The sequence below is a fragment of the Xenopus laevis genome, chromosome 4S, assembly GCF_017654675.1.
Source record: "Xenopus laevis strain J_2021 chromosome 4S, Xenopus_laevis_v10.1, whole genome shotgun sequence".
Classification (NCBI taxonomy): Eukaryota; Metazoa; Chordata; class Amphibia; order Anura; family Pipidae; genus Xenopus; species Xenopus laevis.
This window is the reverse complement of record NC_054378.1, coordinates 72,559,778-72,574,132: the sequence shown is the minus strand read 5'-3', so window position 1 is coordinate 72,574,132 and position 14,355 is coordinate 72,559,778. Positions and strand designations below refer to the sequence as shown.

The window sequence follows — 14,355 nt, the reverse complement described above, 5'->3', positions numbered from 1 at the left end:
GCACTTTTAACCAATCAAGGCCTTCCTCGCTCATAGGCCAGCCAACCTATCCTCTTGCAAGCTGCTGTGTCGCACAAGCCCTGCCTTTATCTCTCAAACGGGTCTGGCGCCCTGCCAACTCATGGGGCATACCAATGTGTCAGTTTTACCTGCCTGTTGGAGGGGGTAATTAATAGATGGAGCGGTTCCAAATTAAATTTCCGTGCCAGAAAAGATTCATGCATTTATCTGGAAACTAGTGTTGACATTTTAAAAACATATAGCTGGAGAGTTTTTTTTGTAGACGTTTAAAATGTTTTCCAGTTCACATATATAGCCAGCCGCCCCCCCCCTTTCGCTGAAGGTGAGAATGGTACATCCCTACAGTTTGCCGGTTGGCCCACGCTGCTGTTTAAACGAAATGTAATCGGCTGAGAGCTGGAGATCGGAGCAGAGAGTAGAGCTGGGATCTACACTCAGTGCTTCAGTTATCTTGTAGTCGTCAGGGAGGGCACGTCGGTATATCATTGCTCTTCCTTTGATATCTTGCACCGGGACTGTATCAGTAACCATTGATAATAGCAAGGAGCTCCATTGTGTAGCATCTGTATGCTGTGGGTTTGTGCCTCACTCGCTTCCGTACTTGACATCGGTCTGGATTAAAGGCAAGAGGACAGAGACGATGTACAACACTGTGTGGAATATGGACCAAGATGATGCAGACTGGAGGGAAGTTATGATGCCTTATTCCACCGAACTGATCTTTTATATAGAGATGGACCCCCCAGGTACTGGATCTGTCTATGGAACACTCGCCTTATACCTTGTTAGAGAGAGGCTCATCTTGCAGCCCTCCAGCTGCTGGTGGACTACAACTCCCAGCATGCCATCAAGCCAAGAGCAGGAAGAGTTGTAGTTTAGCAGTAGCTGAAGGACTACAATGTGAACATCAGTGGATTTTTTTTTTCATTCTAACCTCCATGTAGAATTGCCATGGATCTTTTAACCTAAGAAGTTCTGCAGCAAATTCTTTTTTTAGGGCAAATGATCTCTCTGGTCCAGAAGAAACCCTTTAGGGTCAGCCTCAGTAGATCCCTTTAACTTTTGTCTTTTAGAATATATTTAATTTTCCAGTGATCACTTTCTCACTAACAAAAGGGGTGTGGGTGGACATGTCGAGGCAGATTCCTCCTGCTTTGTGTTCCCTTTGTACCTTCCTTTTTTAACTTAATATGCCCATTTTCTCTTTCAAGCCCCTAGGCTTCCCTTTTACCCTTTCATTTATTTTCAGCCAGTCATTCTGTAACTTTATCGCAGCTGCAGATTGATTTATTTTTCCCCCAATCGTGTTTCTTTTTGGATTAAATTTGTAAATAATAGCAATCTTATCTGATTTCAATATGCCTTATTAAAAGCAATTGTTGGACAATTCATTGTTTAGTATTTTTATTTCATTTTTTTTTTTTTTTCCACCAAAGTTTCGGGTGTCATTTTAGCTTTTTCAGTACAACTGCATAAGATGCTGGCACTTTGTTCCAGTTAATATTCCTTCCCTAAAGCCAACTTTATGCAGACATTCTGGATTTGAACCTTCCTGCCCCTCCTCCTGCTGCTTCACTTACCTCATCCCCATAGCAATTGCTAAGCTCCCATCACCTGTTCAGTGGCCACATTAGGTATTACTGCTCAGCCTTCATTTCTTTGTCCTCTGTGGCATTTTTCACTTCCACAATTTAACTCTATACTTTATCTCCTAATGCATTCACCAGCTTCTGTCTTTCTTAAACGAGCTAGAAATGGTGTATAATAGACATTATTTACAGCTTAGTCTTTGTCTTGTGATTCCTATATAGTAAGTCTATTTCTTAACTAGACCAATAATGTTTAGAGCCAATCCATTTGTGCAAATTATATATTTTGTTTTAGATTATTTTCTTTATATGCCTGTATGGAAAGCATGTATACATAGCAAATTGTAAGGCACAGGCAAACTTCCCTGATGTTTTTATTTGTATTAACTTTTTCATTGTTTAAAGACATTGAAGTGAAAGTGCATAAATCATAACCCAAAATAATTTTCCCTATTTTATCAAATTCCTATATCAAGACATTTTTCTATATATCATTAGCCCTGCGGTCGATGGCAGGATGATGCAATGGTCCAGTGGCTTGTTTAGCCAGTAAAAAATGTTTCTTTAGAAGCCAGAGGCAGATTAACTGTATTGCTGAATAGCTCTGTCTGTAGGATGCAGGTGGGGGTGAGGAGTACACAGGCCTTGTTGAATTTGGCACCAAGTATAGCGGAACTGGATGTTAGTCTCTATACACAAGGCAAGATCCAAAAACCTTTTTCCCTCCAACGCTTTCATTGTTTAACAAACTTTCAAGAAATATGGCTTATTTAGAATTGATAGTTTGGCACGTAGTTTGCCCCATATTATTTGAGCAAGACTACATCCAATCAAGTTTCATATCCTTTTAGTCACTTATCCAGGACATTCAAAGAAATGACTAGTGAAGAGGTCCTGAGATTTAATTTCTTATGCAGATAACTGGTACATTTAGTTTCTCACTCTCTCTCGCTTTAATCTGCAGTGTACCCCTATCCATTGTCTCTGTTCCCTTTCCCTGAAAGAAACTGGTGCCATCTTATTGTTAAGGCACTATTGCCAATTTCTTATTTATCTTACAATGCAATAGTCGATTAAATATAGTTTCATCTGTGGTGCCTATTGCTGCTTCTGTTCATTGTCTCTTTTTGGCTACGTCATCGTGCAAAACCTTAACCGTGATGCTGCTGGAGCGCTCTGCAATGCAGTAGGGGATGTTGAAGCATCTAAAAAGGGTTAATTCGCTTTAGGTTTTGGGGGCAGTGACTAGCCTGCCGATTGCTATGCACCTTGTTTCATTTTAGTAGGATATTCATTCTTTTTTTGTTTGTTTGCCTAAGAGAAGCACAATACCGCCATGCCGATTGCTGAAGTATAATTTCCATGCTAATAATCGTAATGTCTTTTAATTGAGTTATTAAAAGCAATGAAATGAATAGTCAAACTTACGATGTAGATGGATATTGCATCCATGAATTTACTTTGCGTCAGGATACTGCTAAGTCGGTTTTGTCCCATCTTTTTTTTTATTGTACAATTTTTATATATTATATTTTTTTTTTTTATTGTATAGACTTTTTTTTGGCCAAAATGATGTCCATATCAGGCATTTAAATCTCTAGCCCAAAGCAGAGCGGGCTTTGTAGGAAAGTCTGTAAATCTTCTACTTTTTGTCCAGAAGGGGCATCATAATCCATTTTGTGCCTTCCTTTTCCTTCTCTGCAGCAGATGTTTTTTTATTTTGTGTTAACTTTAATATTCGCTTAGCTTTAATAACCTTAATTTCTTTTTAATTTAATACCTTGGTTAAATCTGAAATCATTCATTATTCCCCCCCCCCTCCCCCCAAAAAATGTTTGGTATTTTTGCTTTGTTGTGACTGTCTTCTAATTCTCATAAGTATTCTTTGTTTTAAGAAGTGACAACAGATTTGCAACAATGTCTTTTTTTTTTTTATCCTTCTGTAATAGACAGCTCCAGGCATAATATGTAGGTACATAATTACTGTGCAAAGTAAAGCTGCATTGGAAAGAACAAGCCGCGATTTAAAATGTTCTTGTCCATTAGTTCCTATTGGAGTTATGTCCAGGATCCAGCCCAGATTCTGTATACTTCCTACACTCTCAGTATGTACTTTGGCTTTTTTGTATGTCTAGGGAAGGAAAGACAAAAAGTTCGGAACATTGTCAAATCCCTCTTAAAACAGCTACCTTTCTTGCATACAATTTTTTTATTTTTAAATTTAGAAATCTGAGTTTTATCATGCCAAGCTTATCTTTCTGCTGTCTCACTTGCCCGGTAACTAATTGGGCTTGAGAATCTATTTGGTGGAACTGATTAGCTTTGGTAAAACTACCTGCTGCTCCCCCGCACAGCTACTTTCTGCATCTGAACGTCAGGAACATACGATTCTTTTGCCGAGCTCTGATTGGCTAGAGCTCTGTCTCCATTCAGAGATTAGTTTTTGCCAACAGCGTCTGATTTGGGATTTAGTACTGAAATCAGGTTGGATGGTGAGTGCTGCGGAGGAGGAAAAGGAGGGGGGAGATTAGGGTTACTAAAGAGCAAGCTATAGTATATCCACTTCAGTGCATAAGTATGGTGCTTCACCAGTCATATCCGAACATTTCTGGATCCATGGCCGCCTCAAAAAAAATAGAAAAAGGAATCCGTAAGAAACATTTATTATTTTTTTTAGTTAGTATCTTTGTTTTACATAGGAACATACTTTTTCTTTAAAAAGAAATTCAATAACTTGAACAATTACCAAGTTTTTTTTTTTTAATGCAATTTCTATTTTGCAATTACTTTCTTTTACCCTTCACACAATAGACGTTAAACGTATAACGTTTTTTGAATTTTCTTGCTGTCTAAACTTCTCAGGACTGACTGGGTACAACGCATTAGCAGAGCTACAGTACTTTATGTGATCTTGGAGGCCCATGCATCTTCTTAAGCAGAAAATACACTTTAAGCTTCAGACAGAACTCAATACGCAGGGCTGGATATGATTTATTACACTTGTACCTGCAGAGCGCGAAACGTCCAACCATAAGGTTCTACAGTATACTTTAATAGTAATCAATCAGTTTGTCATCGGCTTGTTAAACTACAGTCTGTGGTTTTTTTTATGCTTTCTTTGAATCTGCAGTAGGTTGTAGTATTTTTTTTTTGCTATTTTTCCCACACTTTAAAAAAAAAAGAGAGAATATAATTTTTTTGGAGACTATAGGTTCAGGTCCCTTTTTACCACTTACTTTTATGGAATGGCAACTTTTCACTATGCCAGTATTAACTGGTATTTATGAACTATAGTCCTTTCTACATTGTTGTAGTTTTTTTTTTTTGAGTGGTGGGGGGGGTTGATTTTTTAATTTAGCATAATCTGCACAGCCACGTACAAATGGCCCGTGTACAAGGGGCACGGGCTGCAGGCCAAGAACTTACTTGGGGTTTCATGTACTACGCTTGGTTAAAGTTGTTGTTTTATCTTGAACTGTAAAATTACATTATTTCAGTGATCTTTGAAACCGTTTAACAGTTGTAGAACAAATGGTGTGCAAATTTCTGAAAACAAATGAAAATTGTGTTCTTATACAAATGCATAGTATAATAAATAAACTGTCAGATTCTGATATATTCTGGGGTATAGATATTCTCTGTAGGTTATTATACAGTAAAGGTGTACGTAATAACATGGAAAGGAAAAATCTACAGTTGAAAAAGCTCCGTATTTTATGATTACTATCTCTGCATAACTAGTATGCATTAATTTCCTATTTTAATTTATAGAGTGCAGGTTGAGCTGGTGCATGGATAAATGTACAAGCTTCCATGATTGGTTATTAACTGATTAACGTAGGGGGCATTTAAATGTTAAACTTTTTTTCCTTCTCTGTCCATTTTGAAGCACTTCCTCCTAAACCACCAAAATCCATGACTTCATTGTCTACAGACGGAAGCAAAGAGAACTCCACTTCTTCTCTTCAGGATGCCGAATGGTACTGGGGAGACATCGCCAGGTAAATGTTATAATCCTATTATTCAGTGGCGCTCCCTAGTTCAATTGAACTTCATGTTTCTACCATAAGGCAAGGGTTTTATTGCATTGTAAAATAATGTTAAAAGGTTCTCATTCAGGAGAAATTCTAACACTTTCAAGGAGATTATATTGGCATGGCAGAAAGATGATTTATAGGTTAGAGTAGCCTATGGATAAACATTATTTATTATTTAAATTATTTTGGTTTTTTTTTTATTACAAACATACAATTTTTTTTCTTTGTAACTGCATTTGTCCCTTACAAAGTTTCCGTGTTGCAGCTCAAAACAAGTCTGTAAAAGCTTTTATTTATTTTTTTTTTTTTATTGCCTGATACTGTAGTAAGAGGGAATTTGTCAGGCCTGTTAGAAATTTTAAAGGGAAAGTAAACTGCAACATTCATTATTTTATTTCTGATATATAGGAAATAAAAGATACTTGATTTGGCAAATTTGCATTTATATCAGAGTAGTAGCTGTTGTCCATGGATAATAAAGGCACCAGTACAGTGGAGCATACATTGCCTTATTTCAACTTAACCTTCGCTACAACCAACTTATGCTGACTTTTTCAGTTTACATTAGCACTGGAACATTTTGTGTTCTGCAATGAAAGGTGTTTTAGTCAGGCCTAAACATGGCTGCCGTTACACTCATCATTTTAGGCACCTTGTGGAAGACAGGAAATGTTAACTATAAGTCCGCTATATGTTTGGTGCTCTATATGTTTTTGTAGCCTTAAGAAGAAAGATCTCCAATAAATATTAATTAATAAAAGCCACTGTTACTTCTAAAAATTATTTTCTAACATGATGACGGTGGTACAGAAAACGTTTAAATGACTGTTGAAACATCTTTTTAGTGTGAACCACCTCAGTAACAACATTTTTACCTAAAGGAAAACTATAGTGGATATTTTAGCAAATACTTTTGTCAGTTAAAGGAAAATTATACCCCCAAAATGAATACTTAAGCAACAGATAGTTTATATCAAATTAAGTGGCATATTAAAGATTCTTATCAAACTGGAATATATATTTACCGGTAAGTAAATATTGCCCTTTTACATCTCTTGCCTTGAGCCACCATTTTGTGATGGTCTGTGTGCTGCCTAACTGTAACAGGAAGAAGTGTGGAAGCAAAAGACAGAACTCTGTCTGTTAATTGGCTCAAGTGACCTAAGATGTAGAGTTTGAGTGCACTGTGAATCCTAGGATCCCAGGGGGCGGCCCTTATTTTTTAAAATGGCAGTTTTCTATTTAGGATTACCCAATGGCACATACTATTAAAGTATATTATTATGAAAATATTTTATTTAAAAACTTCTTCTTATAGTATCATGGTGCAAATAAGTTGCTTGCAGCAAGAAAGAAATGTTAGTAAATGATTATTACTGAAAACCATGCACCTAACATCTTTTTGATTTATTATAAATTTGTAAATGTGCCTCTGTTGTCTCATTTTAAAAGGGAAGAGGTAAATGATAAACTTCGTGATATGCCAGATGGTACCTTCCTGGTTCGAGATGCATCTTCCAAAGTTCAAGGCGATTATACTTTGACACTGCGGTGAGTATTGCTGATAGCAATGGCCGGTGTGAATTGTGTATGTGTTATGGCCAAATCCAACACTGCGTTAAAAGTTTAGTGATGCGTTACACTATTTATTTAAAGGTAATTTTTGTTTTTCAATTCAATATAGGAAAGGGTGCAATAACAAACTGATAAAGATTTATCATCAGGATGGCAAATATGGTTTTTCTGATCCGTTGACATTTAACTCTGTTGTGGAGTTGATAAACCATTATAGACACGAATCCTTGGCACAATACAATCCTAAACTGGATGTGAAGTTATTATATCCAGTATCAAGATACCAGCAGGTGGGAATCTTTATTTCTTCTTAAATAGACCTGTGCATTTTTTTTTTTTTTATTTGAAGTTTGTTTGCTTTGTATAGTACTAAACTTGTCATTATGGTACTTTGAGACCTGCTTTTATTGTTTCTGTTCCTTATTTATTAAATCTGCCTCTGTTAAACTGGATGTTTGAAGGTTAATAAATTGTATTTTGTGCTTTTTTTATTTTTTTATTGTTTTATATATGGTAGCTAGGGAGCCCATTTACTAACTTTACTACTTTATTTTATTTTTTACATTTCTACAAATCTCAAAACATTTGTGGTTTACCTATATCACTAAAAGCTCTAAAACGTTTACATTTATTAAGTGAAAAAATCCACAAACCTATGCCAAACTTCGTCAAGTAAAAGTTGTCAAGGTCCTATAGAAGTTAATGGGAGCTGCGCTGATGTTGGCTTTTTTTTTTTTTTTGTTCATGCTTTTTAAATTTGGATCTTTTGGTTAATTCAATGACGACAATCGTGGTTTTACAGTTTTTTTTTTTATTAGTCGGTGTGTCAAAAACCACTAAAATCTGACCTTTAATAAATAAGCCTCCGCATGTCTAGCACGGAGTTCCTGAACTGGAGTCCATCCATGGCTTTATCTGAAAGCAGTTTTTTTCCCCAGAGTCTGCGTGGATTTATTCCAACATCCTGATATCCTTTCATATTCCAAAAGAAGACAGGCATAGTAAATGCCCATTTGATGAAAATTACAATTTTGTGGGCTTGTCTGGTAGTGACTTTACATTTAAACTTGGTCAGGAACTGATGTGGAACTTGTTGGTTCTGTGTAAATAAAGGATAATATACATATGGTATGTGTTTGTTGTATTTAGATTTATTTTTAATGTTTTATAGGATCAGCTTGTTAAAGAAGATAACATTGATGCTGTTGGTAGGAAACTTCAAGAATACCATAGTCAGTTTCAGGATAAAAGCAAAGCATACGATCAATTGTACGAAGAATATACAAAAACATCACAGGTTTGTATGGCTGCAGACTGGTTGTGGGGCTTCTCATTTTTGCTTAGTGGTTGGATATTGATGTGACTTCATGAAAAGTTTTGTTGCTGATGCTGCTTGTGTGTTTTTCTGCAAACGTTTTGGTATATAAAAGCTATGTAATGGTTTGCTTTTTTTCATGCTGAGAGTTCTGTGATCATCCATTAATCACTGAGAGTTTTAAAAGGATTTATGAACTTTAAGAATGATTTAATTATTATAAGTTATTCATTTTGGGGGGGTTATAAATTTTTTTTTTTTTTTTTCTGAAGCTCTCCAGTTTGGAATTTAAACTGTTTGTTCCTTAGGTTTCACCTCCCTTAGAAATCAGACAGTGTTTTGAATGGCAGACAGGTGATTTTTGGAAAGGGGGCTTAATGGTGATAAGCATACATAATACGTGTAATAACAAATGTCTAGGCAGAACAGAAACGAAACAACACAAACTCAACCACTAAGACAAGTTACACGGTGCCTCAGCAATACTAGCTGTCAACCTTTAAATATGACCTTTAATTGAATGTTAAATATCGCAATTCAAATGGTAGAACACGCTAATATTTTTGATTTGAATATTATATAATGCCTGATAAGGGTTTCAGGAATCCTATACTCAACAGCAAAAATATAGCAAATCGGGTACCTTTGTTTGGTACAGTACATGGACTGTGTGTTTTTTTTGTTTGTTTGTTTTTTTTTTTTTGAGCATACATGCTGACAGTTGGTTATGAAACTGATTATTAACTGATTTAATCTTCACTGCTGTATAGATTGGGTATGTAACCTTGAGAGGTGGTTTATACAGATTATCCTGCAAGTACATTCAATCAAGGACTTGTAAAGTGATACATAGACATTCATGTAATTCATACAATTGTGCCACTTGTAATTGAGAACTGGATAGCCACCCTACAGGCCAACTATGCTTAGCGCCAGACACTGTCCGTGGTGAAGGGTGGCCCATTCTGTCATTCATGCTGAGTTTGGTGGGGCTGTGTGATGAAGTATGACATTACATTTTTCCTTGGCAATGCAAGCAGCAGAGCTATTTCCACTACTTAATAAATATATTACAGTTCTAGAAGCAAAAAGGTACATACTTTGGAAATAATGCTGGCCCTTTTCTATTTCACTGCAGTAGACAGTCTTTGCTTAACCTTGCCTACAGCTATTTTTTTTTTTGTGTGTGTATGTTAATTCTGTATGAAGTCAAATGCCATTTTGGGAGTAGTGGAATGAGACCGAAGTTTATCATGCCTTTATATAAATCAAAATAATATATATTATCCAGATCTGTAGTAAAGAACTCCATTTTATCTTTCAGGAAATTCAGATGAAGAGAACAGCAATTGAAGCCTTTAACGAGACTATTAAAATATTTGAAGAACAGTGCCATACACAAGAATGCTATAGTAAAGATTACATGGAGCATTTCAATAGGGAGGGCAATGAAAAGGAAATGGAAAGGTAATAAGCATTTCTGCTGTGTCTCTTTATAATATAGTTTAGTATCCTTTCAGCTGACTCATTCATTCCTAATGTATCTGTCCCTAGGTTTAGGACAAAATGTAACTAATGCATTGTCAGATGACAACATAAATATATGTAAACCTTGAACCATGTGAATGTTGTCCATTTTTTTTTTTTAACATTTTGTGCTATTTCACGTGGGAAATCTTTTTTTCTATTTTACTTCTATAAGAATATATTAGTCTGATACCTAGAAAATGAAAACCATTACATATTTGTCATAATATAGCAAAATATCTGGATAGTGTTCACTACTTTGTGATTGTCCTTGGGGAAAACACATTGAGGAAGATCGCAGTGATCGAAACTTTGGAACACATCCGCACAATATATTGTTTGAACAACCTAGCAGTGTCCGTTATATCACTGCCACAACTAAGCTTAGTTGTGATGCCAATGCCCCTAACTGTATGTTGTCCCAGAAAACGATATATATTTTTGGAAAATGCTCGTTCCCCTGCTCTATTAGTAGGGGAACTAATGTTATGATTAAAATGGAAAGGGGTGTGTGTGTGTGTGTGTGTGTATATAATGTTTTGTATTTGATTTTTTTTACAGGATAATAATGAGTTATGAAAAATTAAAATCTCGTTTGGGTGACGTTCATGACAGTAAATTACGCCTGGAACAAGACTTGAAGACGCAAGCTTTAGACAATAGAGAAATAGACAAGAAAATGAACAGTATCAAACCTGATCTTATTCAGCTACGTAAAATAAGAGATCAATACCTTGTGTAAGTATTTTTAATAGTTTTGAATTTGTAAGATGTTCTGTTCTTCCTCTGTGGGTTAGTGTATGTATTTATATTTCATTATCAGCTGAGGTACCTTGGGAAATTTGATGATACTGCTTCAAATATTCAAAAACTACACCACTGTATTACAGAACCTTTGCCCTAATGAGTACTTTTCTAGTACTATTGAATTTCTATTCAATATAAGTGAATGTCTTAATCTCAATGAGCAGGTAGGAAGCTTAGCACCTGACTTAAAGGACTTTTATTCAAACTAGATTTTATTTTAAAGGGATTGTTCTACTGGCAACCCCTTTAATTTCATCAGTAGCGACTATAAACACAGAATGAGGATTTTGTTTTTTAGACTGTAAACTACACTATTTCAGAGACATGTTATATAGGGATAAATTAGTATCTTTTTTTTTTTTTTTTTTTTTTTTTTTTTTTTTTGTTATCTTATTTATCCTGTTACCTCCTGTGTTTTTTTTTTGACAGATGGCTTAATCACAAAGGAGTGAGGCAAAAACGAATAAATGACTGGCTGGGAATCAAGAATGAAAATATTGATGAGTGAGTTTCCCTTGACATTTATCAATTACACAATGGCTGTGGTCCAGTTTCCATTATATGTTCTTGCGAAGAATCCATCTTCTCATGAAATATTATTTATAAAACTACACTCACAGCTTTGAACACGTCTTCTGTTGTGTTGTCTTCACTTGGTTAATAACTTAATTATTATTTTATTATTATTCGGACACTTTTCTAATATAAATTTTATATAGATTGATAGTGTTTTGGTTTTTATAGCCTTCTGACCTTATTACATTTCTCTCCGTGCTTATTTTGTTAGTGAGGAGCCTGATAACCTTCCACATTTTGATGAGAAAACCTGGTTTGTTGGTGATCTTGGCCGTATACAAGCAGAAGAATTACTCAGTGGAAAGCCAGATGGAGCCTTTCTAATTCGAGAAAGTAGCAAGAAGGGATGCTATGCCTGTTCTGTTGTGTAAGTTGTTTTTGGGTTTTGGGGGGAGTTGTTTTTTTTTTTTTTGTTTTTTTTTTTTTATTTGTTTTATAATTTTGTGCTTCTTAAAATTTGTATTTTTTCTTCATAGTAGTAAAATATTAAAAAGTAGTTATTCATAGACATTGCTTCTACCTGTGTACTTGTCAATATTCAAAGAAGATACTGCTTATCTTATTTGAAGCTCATACCTTAAATGAGAAATCCACAAAAACATAACTTAAGCTTTTTGAAAAGTAAACATAATTTCAAGCAACTTTGCAATATACATCAATTAAAAAATATGCAGAGATTTTTTTAATGGTTTCTGACAGTCCCCTATGCCTAGCCCCCTGCTCTCCTGTTGAGCTGGCTGACTTCTTTGCTGAGCTGACTGACTACTGTTACTTTGTATCAACAGCAATCTGTCCTCAGCCTACATACTCCAAACCCCACAATTCCCTGCACACGTGTTTTCAATAAGGAACAGAATATCGCAGTGCAATGCATTGTGGGTTATGTAGTTCCTGCATGCTGTCTGTAAGCTGTGGAGAAGTTGTTACAATTTGTAACATCAGTGTTTTAGTCCCTCCTTCCCTGCCATGATTTCAAATGATGCAGAAAGAAAAGAACTGTTAAAGCTGGATTTCAGCATAGAAAATGGCATTTATTCATACTTTTTGAAGAAACCGGTAACTGTGATGGATATATTAGGGGTTTCTTTATGTGGGCCTTTTTATCAAATTTTTGAAGCCGGAGTTCCCCTTTAATGGAGCAGTACATTCTATTTATAGGCCAGGAAGATATATTGAAAGATACACTCAGCAAGTGTTAGCCTCGCAATACTTATGTTGTTACAATTGTTGCTATGTGTTGGCTGCATTGAATTTGCGGTGACATTTTCATATTTCAGGGGAGTAACTTCACAAAGGTGCCCTGTAATAAGCAATTGAGGTGAGGGAATTATCGTTTGAAAAAAAGTTTTTAACCTGGATCATAAACAACATTGAAATTAAGCCGTCCATATAGTTGTTATTGCAGTAGTTTAATCTCCGTAAAGGCTTACTGTCATGTGCATCGCTATTGTTCTTCTAAGTGTAGAAAATAGGTACTCTACTTGTTAGCTGTATTGATTGTATATATTTTACCTTCCAGGGCTGATGGTGATGTGAAGCACTGTGTCATCTACAGTACGTCAAGGGGGTATGGATTTGCAGAGCCATACAATCTCTACAGTACACTAAAAGAGTTAGTCCTTCATTACCAGCATACATCCCTTGTACAACATAATGATTCTCTCAATGTCAGGCTTGCTTATCCAGTCTACGCACAGATGCCCTCCCTCTGCAGATAAACCATTGGAAGGGGTTGAAGGAAATTTTCTTACGTTTTTAATAGAACTAAGAGGGCATTCTTTCTACTTAGACTGCTTGTTTTGCACAAGAAGTGAATTTCTGAATGTGAATCAAAGAAGCCTAACAGCAGCAAGATGGCAACTTAAGTGTAGGTGTCCTGGTGCTACCCATGATCAGCTGTGCTCTTACACAGGCCATTTGTTATGGGAAAGAACCTCACAACTGGAAGAGAATTATCACCAGGCTCCTGCTGTGGATCCTAAACATTTTCAATGCCTGTTTCATTCTTGTAGAAATATAAATCTGCTTATTTCGGCATTGGTAGTATGTCTCAGTCTTCACTTTTTGAGGAGCATGGGGATAAAGAAACTATACCACTATCACTATCTCTTCATTTACCATTATAAATGATACAATTCAGCTGAACTTCCGATTTAGAGTTGTTTACTCTGTGGAAAGGGTATCAAGTTGTTTGGTAAAACAAAAAAAAAAGAAGACCAAAGGATTTTTGGCAAAAATTCACTTTTATTTCCCGGAAGGGGGGAAAAAAACGACAAAGTTGCTCTATATTTTTCCAACAGTAATCAAAGTTTTGGCTTCCATAGCACCACAACTTGCCACATGAGGAAACCTTCAATGTTTTTAACCAAATTGAACCCACCAAAACTTTGTTCATTGCTGGACTAAGCACTTGTGGGAAATTGCATTGGCATCTGCACATAGTTCTACACCAAAACTTGAAAAAGAAAAAAAAAACTTGTATTGCTCGAAAACGGCACTAATCTGTCAATTGCCGTTTAAAAAAAAAAAAAAAAAAATCTTTTTTTCCTTATTATTTTTATAATTTTTTTTCCTCTAATTTCTTGACACAACTTTTCTGAAGTTGAATAAAATGGACACTTTGCTTTGGAATGTAAACTGAAAATGAGCTGGTGCTCCATTGCTTGTGCGCTTCTTCACAACGAGGAAAAAGAAAATGTTGTCATTTCGTGTTAAAATGTCATAAATGTTGGATGAAATGGTGCAAACCAATGCTTCTAGATGGCTTGTTTTACCAAAAAAAGGGCATTGTCGTAACTCATAACAACCTCACCATTTTTTGTTTCAATTTAATTCATACAACTTATTTATATTTTACATACACAAAGTTGAACATTTCACATCTGAATGGACTTCTACATGTAGAATT

At 35.6% G+C, this 14,355-nt stretch overlaps 1 protein-coding gene across 1 annotated transcript; it reads left to right on the top strand.

Annotated features, from left to right (window-relative positions):
* Positions 1-442: 442 nt before the first annotated feature.
* On the top strand, positions 443-13,658 carry pik3r3.S (phosphoinositide-3-kinase regulatory subunit 3 S homeolog). The gene is given in 10 exon segments (NM_001093482.1): positions 443-767; positions 5,500-5,611; positions 7,100-7,198; positions 7,332-7,512; positions 8,394-8,519; positions 9,862-10,004; positions 10,626-10,802; positions 11,301-11,375; positions 11,659-11,814; positions 12,967-13,658. Coding segments are annotated over 10 exon segments (1,374 nt in total). The 5' UTR covers positions 443-661; the 3' UTR covers positions 13,166-13,658.
* The last annotated feature ends 697 nt before the right edge of the window (positions 13,659-14,355 follow it).